The sequence below is a fragment of the Dama dama genome, chromosome 30 (assembly GCF_033118175.1).
Source record: "Dama dama isolate Ldn47 chromosome 30, ASM3311817v1, whole genome shotgun sequence".
NCBI lineage: Eukaryota > Metazoa > Chordata > Mammalia > Artiodactyla > Cervidae > Dama > Dama dama.
The window spans coordinates 7,119,663-7,133,045 of NC_083710.1; the positions used below are offsets into that span (position 1 = coordinate 7,119,663).

Sequence of the window (13,383 nt, forward strand, 5' to 3'; positions counted from 1 at the left end):
ATTCTAAACTAGAATACTGATTTAATATATGACTGTCGGTTTTTCTCTTTTTCAGCTGGGTGGAAAGCTTTGGACATGAGGGGCTTGGATTATTACTCGACATCTTGGAAAAGCTGATTAGTGGCAAAATGTAAGTATTGCTAATCATTATTTCTAGTCAAGCTACATTTGAATGTCCAATGATGATTCCAACACTGATATCTTTCATGCAGACAAGAAACAATTGTGAAGAAGAATCAGCACAAAGTCATACAGTGTCTGAAGGCCTTGATGAATACCCAGGTATGCACATAGGTAGCTGTATTGTTCTTTATTAGTTCTTACAGAAATTCTTATGAAGTAGAGTTATGTAATATAGAATTTGCACCAAAGTGATGTATTGCTTTGATAAGCTGTTCAGTATATAAGGGGAAAATATTGAATTGTGTTGTTTCTAGTTTTGTATGAAATATGTACTTGGAGATACTTGGGGATGAATAGACCCTCTTCTGCTGCTTCATCCTTCGTACACAGATTAATTTTCTTTTCCTTCTGTCCTTCCTCCCTACCTCGGTACTGTGCTATCTGTTTGCGTTTTGTTTCACCTTTCTTCTTCCCTTCCTTCTTTTTTAATTTTCAAAAGTATAGCATGAATCAGCTTAGAAATCATAACATGATTATTAAATATGATCTTCAGTAATACTTATTCCCAAAGAATTAAGTGGGAAAAACTTAGTTTTTATAGTCTAGGAATTTAAATCTTTAATGAAATTAATGTGAACAGATGTGAATAGATCTCAGAGGTGGAGCAATGATGCTTAATGCAAGTGCAGCTAATGCTTGAACAATGCGTGTTTGAACTTCACTGATCCACTTACATGAGGATTTTTAAAAATAAATACATATTTGTACTGTAAAAGAATTTTCTCTTGCTTATGGTTTTTTTCAATAGCATTTTCTTTTCTCTACTTTATTTAAAAAATATATAATGCATTTAACATACAAAATATGTTAATTGACTGTTTATGTTATTGGTAAGGAGTCAAGAGTAGGCTAAGTAAGTAAGTTTTTGGGGAATCAGATATTATCCTCAGACTTTTGACTGCCTGAGGAGTTGGTGCCCCTAGTCCCTGTGATGTGCCAGGGTCAGCTGTCATATTGAAACCCAATAGTATATGGCGGATCTGCAGTCTGAATGTTTAAGGAGCATACGTTAGGAGAAATGGTTTTGCCCTGTACTGAAGTTTGGTTTCTCTAACAGTGTTTCCTTTCTTTCAGACTGTTAATTGCAGAAGTTAGCTCTGTTCCAGGATGTGTCTCTAGCTCTAACATATAAATGCATCTACCTCCTGATCGTATGCAATAATGATAGGTGTTTTCTTTCATTAGACAGTGGGAGAGGAAATTTTACCTATGGTAGATGATGATGTGTGTTTTATAGCAAAACTCTATACTTCTGATAATTTTTAAAAATTTGGTTTAAAAATAAATCCTTAGAGAACTTCATACTTAAATACTTATTAAATTATTAACATTTACTTTTTTCTATTGATTAAATGCAGCAAATTGTTACATTTTCTAATTATTTTTCTTACTGGACTATTTATGAATTTTTCATCATTTTCTGAAGTCTAAATTTCTGTTTTTAGCCAATGAAATATTTTTAACCTCCCTGCTTTCTTCAGTCAGATATAATTTCAGGGAAAATTTCTGTTATAGAAATCACAACCCCTTTCTATATTGAACTGATTGGTCTACAGAGTTTGATTTTAGATAGATTATGTGGCTTTTGTAGAGTATGTGTTAAGAGTGAGTGAATAAGGGAATCAAACTATTAATAAGGAGTTTCCAGACTGAGCCTGTAATACTTGCTGTGGCGGTGGTGGGGGTGGGGGATAGGACTTCCTAAAGTAGGAATATAAATTGGAAATTTCAGTGGTGAAGGCTGAGCAGAAAAAACTCAGGGATGTTTTTTAAAAACCAAAGGGGTATTTGAATCATAATTTGAATTTGAGAAGAATGTCATGGTTAAAGTGAGGGGTTATATAGGAGATAATATTCTTACTTGGTTTGAGATCAAATTGGAAAGAGAGTAAACTTTATGTGTTTATATTCTAATTAATATAATGTGATTTAATTGTTATAGTAGTGGATCATTTTGTTTCTAGTTTATGTATATATAGTTTATGTATATACATTAAATATATTATCATTTGCATTTATTGCTACCACTTATGCTGATAGAGTTACAAAAACACTTTAATGATACTTGGAATTAGTATTATAATGTCTGAATTATCAAGTTAATTGTATGTGAGATTTTTTGGTTAAATTTTTTTTTCCCGTACCTACTCTGAAATCTGCATTAAAGTTAATTGAATGATGAAAAATACAGTCTTTAAGAGAAAAAACAAGTATGATACCTGATTTGGTGCTGGTAATTAATTATATAATTGATATTATGAGCAAATCTAATAACATTGCATGCAGTTAAATAGTAAATTGAAGTTTATAGTAGTTTTTAACTAGAAGAAAATTTTGATTATTTATGAGGAAATAAAAGCCAAGATAGCTTTTGGTGTGTTTCTTAAGGCACTCGGCTAGCTTGCCTTGTTCCTGAGGCCAGTCTCTTCCTCTTTGCTGCTGGGACTAACTCATTGTGGATAGTTATTCAGCACCAGTGTTCATGTGTTAGGCATTCTACATAGGATTTAGGGGATTCGCCTTCCCCATCGAACACAACTTCAGTGGCCCGAAATTCCATTAAGTAATAATGGGCCTCAAGTAGAATGCAAATGGAACTTGGCACTGGTTCTCAGTTTAGAACGCATGTGTTTTCCTATAATCTGGAGTGGGTCTTTGACATTCAGTGGAGAGACATTCTCAGACCTTCCACAATTTGCCATCATCTCTCTAACCTTATAGTAGCCTTTATTTAATGCACTTTAAATGCCAGTGCTGGTAAGTTGACTGTTTCTCTCACAGTCCGTGGGTTTTGTTTTATGTTTACTTTTTTAAAAAATAATTGAATGAAATAATTTTATAGTAGTCAGCAGTTCAGTCTTTAGCTCTAGATACTCAGTTGTGGTAATCTGGCCTCATTCCAGTCTCAAAACAAGCACCGTCCAATATTCTATTAGCAAAGTCAAGAGAAAATTGCCTGTGAAGAAGCTTTGAGTTCATAGGATGCTGGTCGGAACCAGGAGATCGGGGAATGCTCCCATTCTGATGTGGGAAGGGCAGGTGCTGGCCCCGGCCAGCCCAGTGTGTGGGAAGGGCAGGGAGGTGCTGATGGCAGCTTCTGTCAGCCTCAGGTTATTAGGACAGAGCCAGCTCTTGGTACTTGGTGGGCAGCGGCTGACTGTGCATTGGGTCTCAGTGATAATTTGGAAACTTCTGACAGTTCCCTGGAGTGATTGTCAAGGCATGTTGTAGTCTCTGGCCCCATGCCTGCTTTTCTGTTTCCAGGTATGAAACCGCCTAGGATATCACAAAAGTGAGCATTTCTTGACTGGTTCAGCTGCTTCTTTGTAAACTTCCCTGTGGCCAACAGGATAGAGAAGTCACTTCAGAAATCATACCCTGGGGCCCTTGGCCCTTCTGTTTGTACTTCCTTCTTTGTACCTGTGTTCCTTAGTAGTTTGAAGTGAGTGCAGTATTTCACCACAGTGTGAAGCGTCTTTAAATAAATGCCATATACAAGATAGGAAACATGAATAAGATTTCATAGTACTCAAAATGTTTGGATCTAAGCTTGTTATAGATTTAACTTTGATACTGATATCTAATGCTAATTTTGAGTTTAATTGGAATTAAGGTCCTTTTTAGAGCTTGGTATTAATAGTAATTCTATTAGACTAATTTCTTACTCTTTAAAAGGATCCTCTGGGATATATGGTGAATAAATAGTACTGTTTTATTGCTTTCATTCATCCTCTGTTATTTGATACTTATCTCCCATAGATTGTAAGTGGGCCCTAAGAGAGGTATACATCTTTAAATCAAAATACTGAGTCGTTAACATAACTCCTTATCTTCCAGTAGGATGTGACATCCTAGCAGTAGCAAACAAACCTTGTTTACATTCAAAATAATCCCATTTATATTAATATCATGTGTTGTCTTTTTGATGACAAAATACCATTCTGATCAGAATACATATATTCCTGCAGTAGTTTCTACATGGTATCAGCCCAAATCACCCTTCAGCTTCTGCCCATTTATGAACCAAGTGTTACTGTCTAGGCCTGTGTTGTGGAATGCGGTTACCATGCGTGACTCCTGAGCCCTTGAGATGTGGCCACTCTGAACTGAGATGTGCTCTGAGTGTGGAATACACATTGGATTTTGAATACTTAGGAAGAAAAGAAAAAGTGAGAATATCTCATCAGTAAATGTTTTATAGTGATCACATGTTGAAAATGATAACATGAGTTTTACTTTTTCTTGGCATTTTATGTAGTGCCTGAGGTTCACACTGTATTTCTCTGGGACAGGGCTCTGTGGTCCGGTGCCTCCTGCCAGCCTTCCTTCCTCCAGGAGAGTTCCTCCTGTGCATTTTGTGCGTGCCTGTTGGAGAATCTCAATATTCGTCACTGCTTCTCCCTTTCTCCATTTGGCCACCTACCTATCTAATAATTGTCAGTTATATTGCTGAAAATTTCCTGTGAGCGGTCATCTGTATTTGATTGATTTTCTTAGTTTTTAATGTAAAGGGAATAGTTGTATGGATTTTTTTAGAATGTTGTACATTCTTTATGTTTTCTCACTTTACTACATGTGCAAGTATATTTTCTTATAAACATTTTTTTAATAACTGCATTTTCTTCAGGGCAGTATTTTTTTTAACTAACCACTAAAATTTAACCCCTTTTCCCCAAAATGTTGTAGTATGGCTTGGAAAGAATTATGAGTGAAGAGAGGAGTCTTTCTTTGCTAGCCAGAGCCATTGATCCTGAGCAGCCTGGCATGATGATGGACGTGGTCAAGCTCCTTTCTGCAATGTGCATCGTAGGGGAGGAAAGCATGTAAGTCTCCTCAACTTGTTTCTCTCATTACACAGTAATTTAATACAGTTTTATGCAATAATGTTTTCATTATTTTAAATAAATGAAGTATACTTAAGCAGCTTATTTAGATTCATATTGGCTGAACAGAAATGAAAATTTTTTTTCTCTTAATTGATACAGTAGTTATGGACTGACATGTTTCTATGAAAAATGGAATTCTTTATTATGTTTAAACTGTTTTGAACTCAGACCTTCAATAAACAGTCTAAATGAAGACTTTGAAAAATATACAAGTTGGTTCTGTTTCTTAAGATTTTTTTCAGATAGAAGTATAAGTGAATAATTGATGCTATAATGGTTGAGGGTACAATGTCTTGACCATAAAGTGTATCATGAAGTTTGAACTTTAAAGACATTATCTACAATTTCTAAAGCTGTAACTAAAAAGCCATTACATGTATTGGAAGATAAAGATAAACCTTTTGTCTTTTTAAGAATGGTTAGTATTCTTATTACAAGAGAGCATTTACAAATTACTTGACTTGCCTTTTATATGTGGTAAAGATATTCAAACAACCAACAGAGCAAACAGAAACGGCCTTCTGACCTCTAAGTGTAGGCAGAGCCCTGTCACTGAAACGCCCAGCACACATTGGAAACTTGTCCACGGAGGTCCTGTGGGTCTGCTGACTGTCGCCCCGCTCAGCTGGACTTCGCTGGAGAGGCAGCAGGCACTGCTCGGCCGGCGCCCCTCCCTGGATGAGGCCGTGTCTGCTGCAGTCCCAGCTGCAAAGCCACGCGTGCAGCTTTAGCACTTTCCCGTTTTAAGAAGGCCACCCAAGTGTAAATTTAATGTCGAAACAAGGTGTGCCTCCTCTGTTCCCTCCCTCGCCTCTCTCTTCCTCCGCCCTCGTCTCCATGCGTTCTTCCTCTTCCTCCCTCCTCCCCTGCATCCTGTGTCTTCTCTTTTCTCTTCTTCCTTCCCGGTCCCTTCCTCCTTCCCTTCTTGTCCTTCTCTTTCTTTATCCTCTTTCTCCTTTTCCTCCTTTCTCTTCTACTCTTTCTCCTTCACTTCCATATCACTTTTATTATTTCTTGACTTCAGGTAGATTATTTAAATGATGTAAAGAACTGTTAGGACTAAACTGTCTATGTCCACAAACTGAGATTTTACAGTATACCGGGTACTGTTAGCGTAAGTATTCTTTAAAGAAATAGTAAGTATATTTCTTACATAACCATCATTCTTTATATTTGACTATAATTACTTACTATTGTATGTTTTTGGCCACCAGAACTTCATTTACTTACGTTCAAGGCAGAGTAGGGTTGTAGTGGTTAAAAGCAAGTCTGGATCCAGATCCTTGCTCTAGCACTCTATCATTTAGTAGATGTGAGACCTTAGACAAATTGCTTAACCCTTTTCTGCTTCAGTTTCCTAACTTACAGTATAGAATAGCAATAATACTTACTTTGTAGAATGACGTACATTAAAACTAGCTAATACTAATATTTATAGCACAGTTTACATAGTACCTGATGTGTAGTAAGCACTATATAAATGTTTGATAAATAAATATGATCATAGGGTTATTATGAGGAATAAATGAATATGTAACAGGGTTTGTGCTTGATATGTGCTATGTAATCAGTAAGCCACTTTTAAAATGTTATTGCTTGTCTAGAAGTAGTGACTCTGGAGGGTAGTAGGTTAAGCTACTAATTTTGAGTTACCTGGGTTATTTGTTGTTTGCAATTTAATTTGTAATTTTCCAATAGCCTTGAAGAAGTCTTGGAAGCTTTAACATCAGCTGGAGAAGAAAGAAGAATTGACAGATTTTCTTCTATTGTGGAAGGTCTTGGGCACAATTCAGTTCAATTGCAAGTAGGTTTTATGTTTATCATTCATACGTTTTGTAAATGTTTTCTCACTGACTTATATTTAATAATAACATGTGAAACTATATGCCATTTAACATTTTATGCCATTTTTAATAAGTATAGGTTTCTAACTATACTATATCATAATTTATCTTATAGATACAACTTTGTATACGCCTGTAATTATTTCCTTAGGTTCCTAGAAAGTTGACTTACTAGGTTTCTCTGTGAAATATTTAATTATAATCCATGAATTGTTGTCTCAGTAGTTGATTATTATAATTTTGTAAAAAGTTTCAACAATTAAGTGAATTGTAGCTTTTCATTGCGTTAGTTTTATATCTGAAAATTTGAGAGTTTTCATGAGTAAATCGAGAGAGACCGAGGTACGTACACTTAGAGATTTTCAGATATTTTATTTTAAGTGCTCCCAAAACATCATGTTAGATTGAAACTTTATAGTACCCAGGTTACCTATCTAATATTCATTTAATTTCTCTCTTTCTTGACACAATAATTTTATTGCTATAATTTTTGTTATAGCCATTGCTAATCAAACCTGAGTATCTTTTAAGGAATTATTGTAGCCTGATTTCTATCTTCAAATTTTTAAAAATCTAATTGTTGTGGTTGGGACCTGGCTATAGAGAATTTTAAAAGATCCTCAGATGATTCTAATGTATGATAAAATTTGGAAATTGAGCTTGCTAATAGATATGAAGTAAATCTGTTTTACACTTAATAGCCATTATAGTTTTAAATTTTATTTTAAAACTGCATACCTTAGCCATTTAATTGTTCTCAATTTGGTAGGAATAGAAGAGCCAGATCTTAGCGTTAAATTAATGAAATGAGCGTGATATTTGGTGACAAATCAGAAAACGTTCAGTTAGTTCAACCGCACAGCTGTGTCCCACTCTCGCCAGCACGCCAGGCCTCCCCGTCCATCACCAACTCACTGAGCCTGCTCAAAGTCATGTCCGTCAAGTCGGTGATGCCACCGAACCATCTCATCATCCTCTGTCGCCTCCTTGTCCTCCCGCCTTCAGTCTTTCCCAGCATCAGGGTCTTTTCTAAGGAGTCAGCTGTTCGCATCAGGTGGCCAAAGTAATGGAGCTTCAGCTTCCACATCAGTCCTTCCAATGAACACCCAGGACTGATCTCCTTTAGGATGGACTGGTTGGATCTCCTTGCAGTCCAAGGGACTCTCAAGAGTCTTCTCCAACACCACAGTTCAAAAGCATCAATTCTTCAGTGCTCAGCTTTCTTTAAGGTCCATCTCTCACAGCCATACATGACTACTGGAAAAACCTTAGCTTTGACTTGATAGACCTTTGTTGGCAAAGTAATGTCTCTGCTTTTTAATACGCTGTCTAGATTGTTCATAGTTTTTCTTCCAAGGAGTAAGCATTTTTTGATTTCATGGCTGCAGTCACCATCGGCAGTGACTTTGGAACCCAGGAAAGTAAAGTCTGTCAGTGTTTCCATTGGTTCCCCATCTATTTGCAGGGAAGTGATGCAATCAGATGCCATGATCTTCCTTTTTTGAAAGTTGAGTTTTAAACCAGCTTTTTCACTCTCCCCCTTCACTTTCTTGAACAGGCTCTTTAGTTCCTCTTCACTTTCTGCTATAAATGTGGTGTCATCTGCGTATCTGAGGTTATTGCTGTTTCTCCTGGCAATCTTGATTCCAGCTTGTGCTTTATCCAGCCCTGCATTTCGCATGATGTGCTCTGTATAGAAGTTAAATAAGCAGGGTAACAATATATAGCCTTGATGTACTCCTTTCCCAATTTGAAACCAGTCTGTTGTTCCATGTCCTGTTCTAACTGTTGCTTCTTGACCTGCATACAGATTTCTTAGGAGGCAGGTAAGATGGTCTGCTATTTCCGTCTCTTAAGAATTTTCCATGTTTTTTTGTGATCCACATAGTCAAAGGTTGGTGTAGTTAATAAAGCAGAATTAGATGTTTTTCTGTAACTCTGTTGCTTTTTCAATGATCTAACGGATGTTTTTCAATTTGGTCTCTGGTTTCTCTGCCTTTTCTAAATCCAGCTTGGATATCTGGAAGTTCTCAGTTCACATATTACTGAAGCCTGGCTTGGAGAATTTTAAGCATTACTTTACTAGCGTGTGAGATGAATGCAATTGTGCAGTAGTTTGAGCATTCTTTGGCATTGACTTTCTTTGGGATTGGAATGAAAACTGACATTTTTCATTCCTGTGGCCACTGCTGAGTTTTCCAAATTTGCCGGCATATTGAGTGCAGCACTTTCAGAGCATCAACTTTTAGGATTTGAACTAACTCAACTGGAATTCTATCACCTCCACGAGCTTTGTTCAGAGTGTTGCTTCCTGAGGTCCCCTGACTTCACATTCCAGGGTGTCTGGCTCTAGGTGAGTGATCACACCATCGTGATTATCTGGGTCATTAAGGTCTTTTTTTGTTTAGTTCTTCTGTGTATTCTTGCCACCTCTTCTTAATATCTTCTGCTTCTGTTAGGTCCATACTATTTCTGTCCTTTATCGAACCCATCTTTGCATGAAACGGTCCCTTGCTATCTCTAATTTTCTTGAAGAGATCTCTAGTCTTTCCCATTCTATTGCCTTCCTCTATTTCTTTCCACTGATCACTGAGGAAGGCTTTCTTATCTCTCCTTGCTATTCTTTGGAACTCTGCATTCAAATGGGTATATCTTTCCTTTCTCCTTTGCCTTTCTCTTCTTTTCTCAGCTATTTGTAAGGCCTCCTCAGACAACCATTTTTCCTCTTTGCATTTCTTTTTCATGGGGATGGTCTTGATCACTGCCCCCTATACACTGTCATGAACCTACATCCATAGTTCTTCAGGCACTCTGTCTATCAGATCTAATCCCTTCAATCTGTTTGTCACTTCCACCGTATAATTGTAAGGGCTTTGATTTAGGTTGTTCCTGAATGGTCTTGTGCTTTTCCCTACTTTCTTCAATTTAAGTGTGAATTTGGCAATAAGAAGTTCATGATCTGAGCCACAGGCAGCTCCTGGTCTTGTTTTTGCTGACTGTATAGAACTTCTCCATCTTTGGCTGCAAAGAATATAATCAGTCTGAGTTAGGTATTGACCATCTGGTGATGTCCATGTGTAGAGTCTTCTCTTGTGTTGTTGGAAGGTGTTGCTATGACCAGTGTGTTCTCTTGGCAAAACTGTTACCTTTTGTCTTGCTTCATTTTGTAATCCAAGGCCAGAAAATGTTGGGTATTGTCTAGTTAATGATTTTTTATGACCTTTCTGAGGGTGGTGTGTGTGAATCTCCTTCTGATGGCAGCCTTTGCTAATGGCAGGGATGAGCCCTATGAGCTTGTTGTCTGGGGGCAGTGGGCAGCCCTGGGGTCTGAGTGCTGTGAGCATGGTGTCTGGGGCAGCGGGCAGCCTTGGGGTCTGAGTGCTGTGTGCTGGGTGTCTGGGGCAGTGGGCAGCCTTGGGGTCTGAGTGCTGTGTGCTGGGTGTCTGGGGCAGTGGGCATCCTTGGGGTCTGAGTGCTGTGTGCTGAGTGTCTGGGGGCAGTGGGCAGCCGTGGGGTCTGAGTGCTGTCTGCTGGGTGTTTGGGGCAGTGGGCAGCCCTGGGGTCTGAGTGCTGTGTGCTGAGTGTCTGGGGGCAGTGGGCAGCCCTGGGGTCTGAGTGCTGTGTGCTGGGTGTCTGGGGCAGCGGGCAGCCCTGGGGTCTGAGTGCTGTGTGCTGGGTGTCTGGGGCAGTGGGCAGCCCTGGGGTCTGAGTGCTGTGTGCTGGGTGTCTGGGGCAGTGGGCAGCCCTGGGGTCTGAGTGCTGTGTGCTGGGTGTCTGGGGCAGTGGGCAGCCCTGGGGTCTGAGTGCTGGGTGTCTGGGGCAGTGGGCAGCCGTGGGGTCTGAGTGCTGTGTGCTGAGTGTCTGGGGGCAGTGGGCAGCCGTGGGGTCTGAGTGCTGTGTGCTGAGTGTCTGGGGGCAGTGGGCAGCCCTGGGGTCTGAGTGCTGTGTGCTGAGTGTCTGGGGGCAGTGGGCAGCCCTGGGGTCTGAGTGCTGTGTGCTGAGTGTCTGGGGGCGGCGGGCAGCCCTGGGTCTGAGTGCTGTGTGCTGGCTGTCTGGGGCAGTGGGCAGCCTTGGGGTCTGGGTCCTGTGTGGTCACTCTTGCATGAGTCCAGTCCCTGGGGCTTCTGGAAATGAGCCCATCCTTCCTCATGTGGGAGTGGGGGCTGGGCTGTGTGTCCGCTCCTGACTTCAGCCCTGCTCCTTCAGTTTCTTGTGGGCTGGGGCCTGTTTGTTCATGCTCCTTTACCCTTTCTTCCTCTTCCCTCCTTTCTCATCGGCTCTGGATTTCTTGTTCCCTACAGTACTAATGAAGAGTGAGCCTGAAAGAACCTGTGTAAAGAAAAGCTGAACAATCACTTTATCTGAGTTTTCCTCTAGTACTCTTGTACCTTAACTGTGTAGTATTTGTGCAAATCCCACTAGGTTATTAGATTAATTTTGGTAATTTCTGCAGCATATTAAAAATTATCTCGAATTTAAAAAAATCTCAGTATAAAATGTCATAGTTACATGTAAAGTTTAAGTAAACATCTTTTTGTTCTAATACATGCTTTTCATATTTAATGACACACATGTTACAAGAATGATGAAATGAATAGAATTTTGAATCAGCCAGACTTGAATCTGAATCCAGCTTTTCACATCCTAGCTTTAAGACATTTTAGATCACTTCCTCAATCTTTTCTATACCTCAGTTTTCTCAGTTTCCAGGTAGCAATAATCTCAGTACCTAGCTCATTTTTGATGCAAGGATTACATAGGATATGAATTAAAATGCTTAGTACACTGCTTGGTTCATTAACAGAAGCATTTAGTAAATGCTGGCTTTAGAAAGTATTTTGGTAAATTGAAAAGACAAAGTCAGTGGAGATTAAATGTGATCTTCATTTTTTAAGGAACCATTACCAGTGCTGATATTAAAATTGGTACTTAACTATGAAGCATTTAATGAAAACTTATTAACAAAAATTTATGGTCACATATAAACGCATGCACAGAGTTTTATAGTGGTTTTATTTGTCATAACCCCACACTGAACAATGCAGATCTCCCTCAGCAGCGGGCTGGTTACACTGTGGTACACCTGTGCTTAGGATGCCCTTCACCGTTAGAAAGGATGAACCACCGGTTTCATACAGCTTGCATGGGTCTTCAGAGAATTATCCAGACTGAAAAATGCTAGTCCTAAAAAGTTACACACTGTGTGATTCCATTCTCGGAATCAAATGGAATGTGATTCCATTCTTAGAATCAAACTAAATTATGGAGAACAGTTCTCTAAGAACAATTTATTGCTTTACTGATTTTCAAAGGTTTGCAATGGGGTCTGGAAAAGTGTTGGACAAGGCTATAAATAATAGCAGGAAGGAATGTTGTGTGATTAAGGCTGTTCTGTATCTTAATTGTGCAGATGGTTACACAAATCTGTACATGTGATGAAATTGTGTAGAACTGTACATGCATCTACAGTTGAGTGTAAAGCTGGTAAAATCTGAAAAACTCTGTGGATAGAAGCAGTTTCAACTTCTTGGTTTTGGTATTGTACTATACTGATGCAGGATGTTACCAATGGGAGGAATTGTGTGAGGAGTACTGAGGACTAATCTGTATTTATTTTTCCAAACTTCCCATGAATCTGTAATTACTTCAAAATAAAAGGTCTAAATCTTGATGAAATTGGGCTTCCAACTTTTTTTTTTGCATCGTTATTACATCATTTGATATTTGAAAGGTGTGAGGGAAAAGATAAAGAAGGGCTTGCTAAGACCAAAGGCAAGTTCTGCCTAGGTATGTGACAGGGTTGACTCATTAATGGGGAAGTTTGACTTTTGTTGTTGTTGTTTAGTCACTAAGTCGTGTCCAACTCTTTGTGACCACGTGGATTGTAGCCCACCAGGCTCCTCGGTCATGGGATGTCCCAGGCAGCATCGGTGGAGCGGACTGCTCTTTCCTCCTGCAGGGCGTCTTCCCTGCCCAGGGACCGAACCTGTGTCTCCTGCTTGGCAGGCAGACTCTTTACCACGGAGCCACCTGAGAAGCCCTAGGTGGTTTATGCCTTTTGATTATTATAATGCTACTGTGAATATTTGTGGAGATGATATTTTTAAACAGCTGATAATTTGCCTTACTCAGTGTTGGGGCATTAAGGCCGGAGAGGAGGGGCCTATAGCAGCCTCTTCCTGGACAGTGGTGGAAGTCATGTCATTAATTCACTTCTTGAGAAATTTTTACCAGGACACAGGTGGCTGATTATATTTGCTTTATGAAACCAGTTGCCTTATTAATTATATTTTCTATTATGCTTAGTACTGTTATTTTTTTAAGTCCTATAAACACTGAAGTTTCTTGATAAAATTTTTAAAGTTTAATTTTCATTGAGAAATAAAGGTCATTAGCATCATTTAAGTTTCTTGCCTGTTTTTCTGATAAGTTCAGGTTAAATTTGTGTGGTCTTGATTAAGAATAGACAA

At 39.0% G+C, this 13,383-nt stretch overlaps 1 protein-coding gene across 3 annotated transcripts in view; it reads left to right on the forward strand.

The window, feature by feature from the left end:
- The window catches only part of DIAPH3 (diaphanous related formin 3), a 535,934-nt gene that overhangs the window by 160,387 nt on the left and 362,164 nt on the right, over positions 1 to 13,383 (forward strand). For all 3 annotated transcript variants that reach the window (XM_061133813.1, XM_061133815.1, XM_061133814.1), the window contains 4 exons: positions 56 to 130; positions 213 to 282; positions 4,870 to 5,006; positions 6,768 to 6,873. In XM_061133813.1, coding sequence (XP_060989796.1) covers positions 56 to 130; positions 213 to 282; positions 4,870 to 5,006; positions 6,768 to 6,873 — 388 coding nt within the window. The remainder of the gene's footprint in view (positions 1 to 55; positions 131 to 212; positions 283 to 4,869; positions 5,007 to 6,767; positions 6,874 to 13,383) is intronic.